At 39.5% G+C, this 14421-nt stretch overlaps 1 protein-coding gene across 6 annotated transcripts in view; it reads left to right on the forward strand.

The window, feature by feature from the left end:
- Positions 1 to 3918: 3918 nt before the first annotated feature.
- PRDM5 (PR/SET domain 5) overlaps positions 3919 to 14421 on the forward strand; it is an 88994-nt gene continuing 78491 nt past the window's right edge. The window contains exons 1-2 of one of the 6 annotated variants that reach the window (XM_085222821.1): positions 3919 to 4167; positions 9434 to 9517. In XM_085222821.1, the coding sequence (XP_085078947.1) occupies positions 4075 to 4167; positions 9434 to 9517 (177 nt within the window). In that variant the 5' untranslated portion in view covers positions 3919 to 4074. Of the gene's footprint in view, positions 4168 to 7313; positions 8064 to 9433; positions 9518 to 14421 lie in introns of those variants that run through there. The other 5 variants (XM_085222817.1, XM_085222822.1, XM_085222820.1 and 2 more) reach the window with 5 other exon arrangements.

Below are 14421 nucleotides of genomic sequence, written 5' to 3' on the forward strand. Positions count from 1 at the left end.
GCTCGAAGCTTGTTTAGGGGATGGTGCTAAGCTTGATACGTCCTTTTTGTAATTTTTTTCTCTATCTTTAAGCTTCCTAGTTGGGTTAATTTAAATAAAAATTATGCTCATGTACACACTAGTGTAGTCTTACGATTGCAATCAAGTATGTTCCATGCAGTGGAACAGAAAACATGAAACTCATTTACACTTCCTTATAAACGCAGTGCTCCCTCAGGAAGAGGAAGGGACTGACTGAGCTTTCCCACACCTGGATAGTTGTAGGATTTCACACTGAAAGAAAGTAAAGTTTTTATTTATTTATATATAGTTTTATACTGGCATTTCAACAGTGTTATCTTTTTTTCAATGCTCTGGATTAATTAAAGTTCTCAACTTTAGGTAAAACTTTAGGTTTCATATTCAGACTCCACTCTATTCTTTAACCTCTCTATAGTCCTTTTTCTAGGACTGGCGAGAACTGTTATTTGAAATCTCATGAGGTCCTATTGATACACCTTTTCTTAATTATATGAGCAAATAATTTCATATTGTGTACATAGTGTAACTGCTTTCTTCCTATTCTTTGAGCATCACGTACTGCTGTTTAGCCCAGCTGTAGCAGATCAACTTTCTTGAGTAATAACAGTATTGCCATTAATCTGGGCTAAGGACTTTCATACAAGTCACTTATATTTTCTCTGTGGTTTCTGCATGTGATCTTTGAGTTGTGCACACAAACCAGCTTCTCAGGCATTGTTTTAGTACACAAGTGCCACTCATCAGTGCAGTTAAGCCACCTAGACTACACTGAACAGTTCTTGGCAATGAAGTTAGTTGTTTCTGTGAGCACAAACATTCCTGGACTATTGTTATCCTCCCCTCAATTGCACCTGTCTTAGTGCAAGTGCCAAGAAAAACTATCTGAATACAAAGTAAAGAGAGAAACACCTTGGCAGGTGTTTCCGAGGGAGTGGAGAACTTGAAGATAACCAGTCATTATGTGTGGTGAATTAACTGTACAGAACAGATAACACTTTCTAAAATATCAAGTGCAGAAAATATTTGGTAGTGACATTCTAAGAAGAAATCAATAGATCAATGCAGATCACAGTACATAGGCTGTTGGTAAGAGGCTTTGGGAAGTGGTCACAAAGGCATACTTCTAAGTCTCAGAAAATGGCCTTAACAACAGGCTGACACAAATGTTTTCCATGCTTGTTTGTTAGTGCCTTAACTCAGAAAGATATCCAATTGTTGTGCACTTTCTCTTATTTGGTGGTTGCTTGCATATGTGGAGGGGGCCTCGAAGGCATCCCTGCCTGACTGCTACAGACTGATGGTTCGTGAGACTGAGACAGAGAAGTTAATTCTGTCACTGTATTACATAACATGGTATGCTTCATGCCTTCAAACTGCTTCCAGCTATCCCAGCAAAACCTGCTGTACACATAGCTCTTGTAGAAGTATTCTTTTATTTGTTCATTTGGTCATTTTACAGATGGCTTTGCTATGCCAGCAAGAAAATTTCTTTTTCTGGTGTATTCAGCATTCTCAGCTGAATAATGTTCATGGCAGAGGACAACAGCAGGCTATATGCACCCATGTTACATATGCAAAATACAAAACAGTAATTCAAAAACATAATGCTCCACTCTTACTATTGATTAATGATGAACAAACATGCATCACGATACGAGCCTTTCATCGTTTTTGTCTAATCTGAGTCATTTGGAGTTTTGAGATCTCACCCTCCTTGCAGTTGCATATAGAACAAAATAGAAGAGCTGTAACACGTCTCTGCTTACAGTGTTACCTTTACGTTCAACAAGGCAGACTTTATCCCTTGCAACGTCCTTTCTATGAACCATAAAGGGTAATATCAACAGCATGTGAAACCTATATATATGGATGACTAATTAAACTCTGAAAAAAAATCTGAAATGATGCCAGGGCAGTTGTGAATATCCAATTCACATGATAACATCCATAGTGCTACAAAAGGAGAGACTGTTTTGGCATCAGTTTTGCCCAGTGCAAAAGCTTCTTTCTTATTTTCCTTAAACTGAAGGAGATGCAACTAGCTGCACTTCATGTTAGAATAATAATGGATGGAGTTTATAGATAAAAGCAACTATGTCTGCTTCAGGAGCTTAAAAGCAAAAGATGTTAATGGATAGCAAGTTATACTGCAGTATTTCTATAAAGTTATTTTAAGGTGAAATATCAGTAAGTATCACTAAGTTTTTGGTTTTTTTTTTTTTTTTTTGGTGGAGAGAAATACTGAGGACTTCATAAAGTGAAAATTACTTTTAAAATATTCATAGTCCTTGGAAAATGTCAGAAAATTATGCTAATATTTTAGTTTTATATGAACAAAGGCAGATTGGCCTCAATTCAAGAAAGTATTATAGTCTAGAAAGATTTTAAGTTCAGTGCATATGAAAGCACTGAATCTTAATTAAAAGATTAGTTAAGTTTTGCTGTTATTCTTAACACTGAAACTATAGGCCTGGACAAGTTGTTTTCTCTCTGTTCAGTGTAATTGTTTTTTAAGGTATTACAATTCTTATTTACATATATATCTCTTAAAAATTGTTAATTGTTTAGTTAATCAAATCTAGGTTTGAGAGAGCTCCAGGTAATTTACAAGAGTAGTTGCTCATATATTGAATGACATCATGCATCATTATATAAATATCTGTGTATATATATGTGTGTGTTGGTGAGTATTCATATTATGTTTGTTACAATAATTTTAAAAGTTGTGTATCAATTCTATGACTCTATGGATCTTAAGCACAAAATTGATTAATTGTGCATATAAAGGCACTAGAAAGTCGTCAAAGGGAGTCTCGTACAGCTAGCTGAGTTGTTCCTTTTTTTCCCTTTTCCCAAGTTGACTGTCCATGGCTGGCAATTTCTGCCATTGCAGAAACACAGTTGATCCACTAAGATACGCATACTTCTACAATGATGTTGACTGTCATATTGTAATTAAAATCCAGGACATTTTTCATACCAGTACCAGATTCATACCAGATTTTTCCTATACTTTTTTGAGAACTAGAAACTTTGAATACTGAACTTCTACTATCTACCCATTTGTTAATGTCTCTGGAAGAATACCAAGCAGAGGACCACCATGCTCCAGGGGTCTGCTTTTGAGTATTGAAGCATCTTTAAACTGTTTATAAATGTACCTTTTTTTTTTTTCCTTCTGATGTTTTCTCTGTGCTTGCCGCACAAGCCTTTGTACTTGCTTCTAACTGCATAATCAGATGCAAACAAATCCCTTTTCAAGTACAGCAGTCTCTACTTCAACTTATTATATGAGCACCGCAATGTGTATGATGTGGACAGAAATCCCAACTGAAATTAATCAGCTTTCTAGAAAAAAAATCGGTGTTGGGCACTGTGGTTTTTTGAAAAGGAAGCAAACAACTGAAGTGCAACAACTTTTTCCCTGTTCAAACTAGATTGTGCATAGCGCTGGTCAGCACACAATACCCTGCTGGATATGTCACCAGGATATTGAAAAGTTTGCTTTTTCAACAGAAAACAATGTTACTTTTGGGTTCCTTTAGGGTTGCTAAATTTCTGGTATTCTTTGAAAACTATCTGTCTAAGTGAAGAATTATGTGATTTCCAAGTCTGCATTCCTAAGCTAAGGCAAGAGGTAGTGAGAGTAAACCCGAATGATATTGAACAAATGTGCTTGTGGAAAGTATTTCGTAGCACGGAAGCTCTTTGGTTCTAGGCCCAGCGAGAATACTTCTGACCTCAGAAGTACCTCGGAACACCCGAGCCCCAACCCAGAAGGCTGAACCAGCCGCTGTGGAAGCGGACCCAGCCCCTCGACGGCGCGAATCCCGCGAATGGTTCTCAACGGCCGCTGCCCCGCCGGGCGCGCGCGCCCCCTGCCGGCGCCCCGCCGCCTCTGCCCGGCCGCGGCGGGCAGGCTCCTCCCTCCTCCTCCTCGGGAGCGGGACGAGCCCCGCACCCAGCCCCTCTTCCTGCCCCCTCCCCCGGTGCAATGGAAGTCCCCGGGAATCCTCCTCCCCGCTAGCAGGCGGCGGCCCGGCCCGGTGCAAAATGCTGGGCATGTACGTGCCGGACAGGTTTGCCCTGAAGTCGTCCAAAGTGCAGGACGGGATGGGGCTCTATACGGCCCGCAAAGTGAAGAAGGTGGGTGACGGCCTGGGAGCGGCGGCGCGGCCCGGCGGGGAGCCGCTGCCACGTATCCCGGCAGAGCGGGTCGGCTCAGCCCTGTTCGCTCGGCGATCGCCCCACTTCCGCCCGGCCAGGCTCCCTCTGCCCGGGGCTGGCCGGCCGGTGCCCGGTGGGGCGGCGTGCCTGGGCGGGAATGGGGAGCGGGCCGGCCGGTCCGGCTACCTGCGGCGGCTGTGCTCTGCGGGTGCTGCTTTCCCAGCTTGTCACGACTTTATTTCGTGCTTCTGGGTTCGCCTAGATCTCCTGGGACGGACGTGCCCGTCTGTCGTGCGCAGCTCCTGCCTCTTCCGAGCCGCTGCAGGCCGGCGGGCGAAGGGTTAATTCCTCACTACGGGGCCGCGTCCCGGGACTGGGGAGGGTGTGATGCCCCCGTCCGCAGCTACCCGAAATCCCTCCTATCCCAAACAGGACGTGGCCCCTGGTGCTCAATGTCTGAAGGGAAAGCCTCTTAATTGTTTGGAGTCCCTATTAAAACTGCTCAGTTGACACGTTTAAACAACTTGTTTCAACCGCTAGAGGCAGACCTGAAGTTGTGAATCCTGCATTTCTGTGCGCTTCTACTTACTTTAAATGTCTTGCTTTACATCTTTGGCAAGGCTTCGGTGCTGACTTGGTTGGGAGAACTGACAGGTTTTGCAGTTGTCCACCGGGCTTAAACACCGTAGGGTAGGTGTGCCTCATCTCTGAGGCCTCCTTTAGGGATAAAAGGAGGTAGAAGGGGGATTGAGGTTTTTATCGATTGGCTTAATGGCTTTTTTTTTTTCCACTGAGGGTCTGAACTCTCATATTAAACCTTTGGGAATTCACACATGAAAGAAAGTTGTAGACTGCTATTGCACATGCATCCCTGGACTCTGAAATAGAATGAACTCAAGAGTGAAAATGACCAAGACTGATATCTGCGTGTCAGTATCAGCTGAAGGTCTGAATCCCTTTCCTTCATACTGTTCTAAATCAAGCCCTTAGATTTGCTAGGAAAATAGATCTTTTTTCTTGCTAGAACTGCTCCATATCATTTCTGAATTGTGTTTTTTTTTTTGAGCTCCTTGTTCAGGACATCCTAGCAAAACTCACAAGTTGCCAGTGGGACATGTACTGCATGTGAAATGCAGAAGGAAAAGGCAGAGACACTGTAAGATCTTTCAGAGTTTTAGGAGCATATTGCAAAGTGCCTATTGTGGACTTGATTTTTGTTTGGCATTGAATCCTCTGTGCTTTTAGCACCAACAGATGTGGTATGCAAAGCCCTGGTCGGAAGTATGTGCCTGACTTTGCTTCTCGGTAAGATGAGGAATCAGCTTCTGAGGCGCCCTATGGAAACTGGGTGTTGCTTAGAACAAGTATTTCTAAAAATGGTTAAAGAACTAAGCACAATGTGTGGCTTCAGCTGTTCAGAGAACAGTAGATGTGTAAAAAGCACAAACAATACATTAGATATTACTAGGCTGTGTGTTACTTTTTTCCCATGGGGAAAAAAAATCACATCTGAATTGCTTTCAGCTTTCTCCCTGCCCAGTCAGGAGTGAGGCAGCAGTACTATGCTTCAGTATATTATGCTTCATGGCTTTGATACAGAGTAGTTAACAGCTGTCAAACAAGTAATTAATTGTTAATCAATTTATTGGAGCTCTGAGACTGAGAGTAGTTGCTGAATATGACACTGATTGAAAAATAAAATCTGTGTTCTTGAGTGGCTAATGCTGTAGAAAAGAAAGCTGCGGAGTGACCTCATTGCACCCTTCCAGTGCCTAAAGGGAGCTTATAAGCAGGAAGGGAGTCAACTCTTTCCAAGGGTAGATAATGGCAGGACAAGGGGAAATGGTTTTAACTGGAGGGAGGAAAGATTTAGGTTGGACGTCAGGGGGAAGTTCTTTACGGACAGAGTGGTGAGGTGCTGGAACAGACTACCCAGAGAGGTTGTGGATGCCCCGTCCCTGGAGGTGTTCAAGGCCGGATTGGATGTGGCCCTGGGCAGCCTGGTCTGGTATTAAATGGGGAGGTTGGTGGCCCTGCATGTGGCAGAGGGATTGGAGATTTGTGATCCTTGAAGTCCCTTCCAACCCAGGCCATTCTGTAATTTTTTTGATTTCCTATTGTTTCTGCACAGCTGTAATTGAAAGTCAAGCACACTTCAGATGATCTTAGAAATTATAGTAACAACTGTCCAAATGTTAAATAGTCATGAAGTAGGCCTCTGAAAATTGAAGTGTTTGCAAAATTTTGGAAATGGTATATTTTGAACTACTGTTACCTGCCATCTGCCTTCGTGTCTTCAGGCATTATGCCATGTTTCCAATGTTTTATTTTTATTTTTTTGTCTGAAGGTGTAAAAGTGAAATCTTTTTGGTTTGTTTTGTGACCTTTATAAAAGCTGTCATTTTCTTGTAATTTTTTTTTCTCCAGCATCTGGCCTTTGGCTGCAGCACCAGAATGATAAGACCCCTGGTATAGTAATGAGAGAAAGCTATTGCATTTCTCAGTGTTCTGCTGAGGTCGGAACAAGATTAGTCATGTTCTGAAAAGCAGCTTTTTTGAATGATGTGCCTTTCATAACTTCAGGCTGCTTTATTGATCTGGGAGGAAGTCTTACTATGTTTCTGATCTATGTATTCAGTATGACAGTGTACTTATTGGCTAGGACTAATAGATATATTGGAAGAAAAGATCATCTTTAAGGCTGAATTAATAATGGTGCTTATCCCCATGGACCTTTGTATTGTTAGATCCCAGGTTTTGTGTCTCTAATTTCTGCTTTCAGTCCAAGTTTGAGGAACTGTAAAAAAGCGCTTAGAAGTTTGAATCATCTCCAGTTCATGTTACGTTCTCTTTATATTAGAGGTGGGCATCTTGCCTTTTGCTTTCTCTATTGTTCTGAGCTTCCAGAAGGGCTCAAACATATTGCAGTAGAGGTTTATTACCTTGGAGTAGTTGAGCTAGGAATGACATATGGTGTTTCATGTTTTCAGTCAGTATGCACTACTAAGCTGTTGCTGTGTTTCACCCCAGAGGCGATGCGAGGTTCAGTGATGGGTAAAATTAATCCTGTAGGTGCTTTATCTGGTAGCTAGGCATCTTTTGGGTAGTGAGGATGAAAGTATTACTGAGGTGAGGGTTGTGGAAACCTCCAAAGTAGTTAAGGAATTAATTCATCACTTTCTGCTCACTGAAGTGTTATTTTGCTGCTGAAGTGAGTGTGGGAGACTAGCTATTGAAAGTTCTGTATTCATTATGTCCTTAAATTATTTCTGTATTAAATTTGTGGAGAATTTATCTTTTTCTTTCCATAGAACAGAAGTAATCCATATTATAGCCAAACAAGCTTCTTTTCGTCTTGATAATTATTATAAGTAACCGGAGATTCTGCAGATGCAATTATGCCCTTCTTCAGAGCTCAGCAGTTGTAGTGAGCTATTTTCCTTTCTGCACTAAAACTACTTGATGCTTTGTAAAAAAATGGGAAAAGCAAGTTCAGCTTGGCATGAGCTATCTTCTCCAGAAGGGGCCTACCTTTTCTTCACTGAGCCTAGAAAGGACCATACGCAACAGGTGCTCTCATCTTGGCTTCTTCCTTAACCTAAGTGAACACCACAGCAAATTGTCCCCCTTGTAACATCTGCATGGCCCCTGTTAGACAGTGCTGTGCTACTGGAGTGGCACTCAGGAGAAGCTGAGGACATTGGTGGCTGTGCACAGGTAATTGTACTAACCAAATTTCACCCTCATTGCAGATGGAGTGAAGGAGGAAGGGAATATCAGTTGGAATGTTAAATCCTAGGATTTGTAAGCTGACAGGAGAGGACCACTGACATCTTATGATTAGCAGGAATGGAAAACAGAGGGAAGTGAAGAAGGTGAAGCCTCACAGTGCCAATATTTGCTATCCCTGCTAATATTTGCTATCCCTGCCCATATTTGCGTCCCTATTCATTATTTGGGCTCCAGTTGTTCTCTGGTGCTCTTGTTTTTTTAGCTCCTTTATTTGCTGGTCTTTCTAATGATATCTTTGTTGAGCACATTTTAAACTATTGCTTCTCAATTCCATGTTGTTATTATGCAATGCCTATTTTGTTTTTCTTTGTTACCTCCTCAGATTTATTTATTTTTTTTATTTTTTTAAATTTAGTTGGTTGTTTCTAGGAGGAGTCATCCTGTAGGTTTTCTGTGCCACTTCTTCATTGACACTGTACACACAGGCAAGGAAGGAAGAGGGGAAATGTGTAGCAGACTGTTCCTAGGATTGTGGAATGTGCCTGCGGGAGGGTATTTTCAGAGAAGATCGATCCTCTTATTAACCAAAATGTTGTAAAGATGAAACAAAGTTGTTTCTTATCGTGTAGTTATAACTTGTAATGCCTTAAAGTATATTAGAGCCTTTCTATTTCAATACTGCCTAAAGGAAAGTAGTATTCTGCATTCCAGTTTGTATGGTTTATGATTGCAAATAAGAACAAGTGGAAAAAAAACGTTTGACCTATATAAGCCCTGGTTATAGAATTTACCCTGCTGCTGACATGACATCTGGAAGGGAAAAAAAGAAAAAAAAAATACTGAACACCAAACCCCAAGATGTTTGGAAGGACATATCAGTGGATGTTTTCACAGTATGTGTTAGCGCTAGCAGGTGTTAGAACACATTTTAATTCTGTTTTTGAAGGCTTGAATTAATTCGCAGAAGTGTGCATGCTCCTACTTTTTAAAATAAATCCCTCTATATGTTCAAAACCTCAAAACTATTTAGTGATTTGATTTGTGGCACTTCAAAAAGTAGTGTTGCAAATAATCCTGCAAATAAATCTAATGAAAACTTGGCGCTTGCCAGATGTCAGATACCTTACATTTAGTAGGATGTCTACTGCAAGGTGATTCCTGAGAATGCTAGAAGAAATGTAAATATAGCCCTTATTTAAAATCTAAAAAATGCTATTTGCTAAATTGGAAATTAAGTGTGAAGAGGTAATATGGTTTTAAGAGATTCACCAAGCCATAAAAAGAGTGTGAATGAGCTTGAAGTTGAACTCGAAATGTTGTGCATGTTTCTGTCAGATAGTGCGTTTCCAAAGGAAAACTGCCCTTTTCCATTTGAAGCTAAAATTGAGACCTCTGCTGGAGTTTGGCAATTCACTGGATTTTTTTTTTTTGTGTGTGTGTGTGTGTGTGTGTGTGTGTGTGTGGTTGTGTGTGTGTGTCCACTGATTCATTTTCTTTTATAATCATTTCTTAGGGTGAAAAATTTGGCCCCTTTGCAGGGGAGAAGCGAATGCCTCAGGAACTGGATGAGAGTACAGACTGCAGGCTCATGTGGGAGGTGAGTAGTCCACAGTGATATCATCATACCTAACAAAAACTGCTCCCAGAATTAAGTTTTACTGTAACTTTTTTTTTTAAAGTTAATGCTTAAAGATACTGTAACTAGTCTTTGTACTTACTGCCAATGTTCAAGGACTTTTTTTTGAGAAGGAAAAATTGCTTCTTTTAAAAGATAAAGAAATGGCAAATAATTTCTTATCAGTGAAATGTGAAGATATGGAAGCATAGCAGTGCTGTGAAAAATTGTTGATTAATGTGGAAATAAACGAAAATGATTCAAGTCATTTGAATATGGGAAGGTGGTTGTCAGTTACGAGGTACTGATTTATGCTTACCAACAGGTGCCAGCTCATATAAAACATTCTCTACTGTGATGCTTGTAGTAGCATTTGGTAATTCTATGATAATTGTACGATAAATAGTATGATGAAAGTTTTTGTATTTACCAGCACTTGTAATTCTTTGTGTATGTATGAGATCTTTAGCAAAATAAATACCTGTGCTATGCACAAATGAAGGTGAGGGGTTTTCAGGGCTCTTCTAAACTTGTTTGAAGCACCTGCTTTTGTACTTCTGTTCCATCCTTATAATCCTTTTTTTCTTTCTTTTGAGCATAATTCGCCCCCACCACCCTTTTTTTTTTTCCTCTCCAGAGTACTGTTTGGACTGTAAGCACATTTTGTCCTCATTGATACTGGAAAAGATACTCATTTTCAAGCTTCTTGAAGCTTCTTGGTTTTCAGTGGCTATGCATGGAAGGATGATGGTTATTTTGATGTTGTATGGCACAGTGCAAAAACTTAGGCTTGACATTTGCCTTAGCGGATTATCCATGCATTTATTGAAATAAATAAATAAATAAATAAATACCAACCCACATTACAGCAAACCAAACTTATTGGTAACAAACGAAAAAAACCAACCAACACTTCGGGCATTAACATCACTGAGAGCCTTGTAAGAGAGCACAGTGTTGTTATAGTCTTAGCAGAGCTATAAATAGATTCAATGCAGTAGAATGACATGTGAAAGAATACTAAGAGCTGAATGCACATTTTGTTAAACACAGACTCAGTTTAGATCCAGTGATGAAATGGCAAAAATATTCCTAGCTGAGTATTAACTAAGTCTATGAATTCCTGTACCTTTGTTTATCTCTCTCTCTTTTTTTTTTATTTTTTATTTTAGGGACTTACCCAAAATATCTGTTCCCACAGAGATGTGGGACAATTCATTCCCCTGATTCCTTTGGTTATGTGTCAAGAGCAACTGTTCTCATCTTGTTTGTTCTCAGCTGAAAAAACAACAATAATACATGTGCTTTTATTACAGATGTTTGCTGAATATGTGCTAATAGGCCCTGGCTTACTTGTCTTTTCATAATAATGTTTTTGCAGTTTATTTTAAATTAATAAAATATTTGAGCTAGAACAAGGTTTTTAGAAGGGATGGTAGGTGGATTATAGGAGCTTTCTAGCTCCTATAGGTTTTTAAGTTGGTTGGAAAGCCATATGAGTTTCCAGATGTCTCATTGCTGATGATTAAATGAGATTTATCTGTTTCTGTAAGTCAGAAAATAAAAGGGAAATACATGTATTTATTGATGACACTAATATGACCCCATTGACGGCAAACCAGAAAATAAGATTTTTATGAGCTGTTCTAAAACCTTTTCATAATATCTTGTTGTAACCTAGTTTTGAAAGCCTTAAAAAGATTCCTGCATACCAAATTTTATGACTTCCTGAATGTTTGAGCCTAAGTTGTTCATGTTTACTGAAGTTGATCTGAACACGAACTTTATATTATAATTTGAATCATGCTGGGAGTAGTCTTAAGTTGAAAATTGAGACCAGGAATGCAGAAAGTAAAAAGTAAAACAGTCCAAGTAAATGGTTATTCCAGAGACTGTGGGAGGCAGTCATAGCAACCAGCCAAGGTTGTGTGTAGTCAGCTGTACCAAATATATTAAAAATAATTAAGTTGATGACTATTGGATGAAGGAACCTTAAGGCCTGAACTCACAGTCCGACTACATTAAAAAAAAAAAGTACACTTTCAGAGAGGGCACCTTAAGAAAGAAAGCTAAATAGTAGAATCTTTTCAAAGGTCAAGTAAAAACGAACCTTAAAGGAGCATTTAAAAGCTGGTCTTATGAGGAGCAGCTGAAGGAGCTGAGATTGCTCAGTCTGGAGAAGAGGAGGCTCGGAAGAGACTTTATTGCTCTCTATAACTACCTGAAGGGAGGTCGTAGTGAGCTGGGGGTCGGCCTCTTCTCTCGTGTAGCTGGTGATAGAACTAGAGGGAATGGTTTAAAGCTGTGCCAGGGGAGATTTAGGCTGGACGTTAGGAAATACTGAAAGAATGGTGAGGCAGTGGAATGGGCTGCTCAGGGAGGTGGCGGAGTCACCGACCCTGGAGGTGTTCAAGGAACGTTTGGATTTGTGTTGAGGGATATGGTTTAGTGAGTACTGTTGGTGATAGGTGGATGGTTGGACTGGATGATCTTGAGGGTCTTTTCCAACCTTGGTGATTCTATGATTTTTTTCTTGGTATGTGATTTTTGAGTTCTTAACTTCAACATTGTGAAATGATTTTCTGTAAGGAAGTTTACTGCATGCATTTCTAGTGGTATAGAATAGTGGTCTCTGATGTGACCTGTCTTGAGCAAACTATTCCTCTTTCTCCAAGGGCAGCATTGTGAGTTGGCATCGTTAGGACATCATGCTGAGATGGAATTCATGAATCATAGAATCTTTTGAGTTGGAAGGGACCTTTAAAGGTCATCTTGTCCAACCCCTCTGCAATGAACAGGGACACCTGCAGATAGATCAGGTTGCTCAGAGCCCCATCCAGCCTGAACTGTGTGTGTTATGTTTTTTCTTTGGTCTTTGGGAAAACATGGAACCTAAAGAAATTGATTAGGTTGAGTGATTTTAAAAACAGTTCTAAGAACATTAAGATTTATGTTTAAATAAGATGTAGCATAGTGCTACTTGTCTGCTCCTAAGCTGTTCATTCAGAAGGCTCCAGAAGGTTGGGGGGGGATTGAGGGGATCATACATGGTGTTACCTTTGTAAATAGTTACTTGCTGAAATATTTTATTTACAAGTTGATGGACAAACGAAAACCATCCGATGCTGTAATAACCATTTAGTTAGAAATAATAAAAGAAGACCAGAAAATGTTTGAATGACATTGTGCTTTTTCTTTCTTGCTGTTGATAAGCCACCTTCCAACTGTGCTTCAGCCCCTGTGCAACTGTATCTGAACCAAATTGCATGCTGTACTAGTTAGAAGTGCAGCTAGTTATGACTGATGATTTGTGAGTTTTGTGAGATTTCTTAGCATCCCACTTGCGCCTTGATTAAGTACTTTTTTGTTGGTCTGTATTAGTGTAACTGACAGAGCAATTTAAAATTATGTGTATTTGCTTGAAGAGAAAGTTCTCTGGGGCAAGAACAGAATAATCTTTAGGTATTAAATTTCATGGAGGTTTTTACCTCTGGAGGATCAAATGTCCTTTTCAATACTTATTGTTCCCTTCAGAATGGAAAGGGAGGATATCCAGTTTATTTTGTTTATTATTCCTAACTGAGAAAGTGGTATTCTTTTCGATACTGTTGGATTGTGACAAACTTTTTGGTCTGGCAAATGTTAAAACAGGAAAGACTGGAAAGACTTAGTCCTTCTTCAGAATCTCTGACTTTCTGAGGAGGAATGTTCAGTATAGGGGTGGCACTTAATACATTGTGTAACACTGAGTGATACACATCTCAGGTTTGGTTTCTATGTATCTGCCAAGATTGTTGTCTTCATTGGTACATTGAATCTAAGAGCAGAAACATGCTAGCAAAGAGACTTTCTAGGGAAGCTAATACTTACTTTTATTTATATTAAAAAGTGAAATGAAGATATGTTTCTGCTACTTCCAACTGCAGTGACAGTTCTTTTCAGTTAAAAACAACAACAACAACAAAAACTACCAGAGTACTATGAAGTTAGCATAAAGCCTACTATTAACTGCAACTAGCTTTTGGTCAAAGCTTTAATATTTGCTGTTTGAGGTATGAGAAATCAAGTGACTTAAACTAATGACTTTGCTTTTTTCTTCCACACCTTGGTAGTAGAGTGTGGTTCTGTTACATATAGGGCATTCAGTTGAATTATGCTCTAAATTTCATGGCAAAGTAAATCATAATTTGAAGATTTCTGAATTTACTCTCGCGATTAATGTTGTATTGGAAATCTAGTTCCTAGCAATATGGTCTTTATTTTCTTTCAGTGTGAAGACTAGCTTCCCTGTAAATATTTTTGAAGTTGTTTGCTTTTAATACTTTTTAGGGGATCTTGAAAGTAAATTGATTTAAAACAACTTCTGCCAAACAAAAGTGGGACATTGATGTTAGGATTTCCAGAAATATTCCCTCTCTCCCAGTTGCAATTTTGTGTCATAGATTCTTGATATTATTGAGATGGACGACTATCTAAAAATAGTCATTACTATTTTTACTAGTTTGTTTATGTAGCTAAATTTCATAAATGACCTATTTTAAACCTTAATTTAGTCATCTTTATCACTGTTAAGTGTGTGACTTTGAAGTCTTTATAGTGATTTTTGAAACAAGCCCATTGTAGGACCTTAGTGGTCAAAGTAGGACCTTAATGATCTTTAGTTTTTGTGATGAGAAGCTACCTCTGAAAGTGAGAATATTAGGATCACTGCTTCAGTTAAGTGATGTCTTCAGCTTCTTAGACAGCCCATTTTGATAGTTTGAGGTGCTAACACTCAGATTTGAATTCATAATAGAAGGTCAGATAGAAATTGCTTCAGGAGACTTGGATATCTTCATAGAAAGCGTGAAGCTCAACCCTTCTTGTGAAAGTCTGAGAATGAAAAC

The sequence above is a fragment of the Meleagris gallopavo genome, chromosome 4 (assembly GCF_905368555.1).
Source record: "Meleagris gallopavo chromosome 4, MGAL_WU_HG_1.1, whole genome shotgun sequence".
NCBI classification, from domain to species: Eukaryota; Metazoa; Chordata; class Aves; order Galliformes; family Phasianidae; genus Meleagris; species Meleagris gallopavo.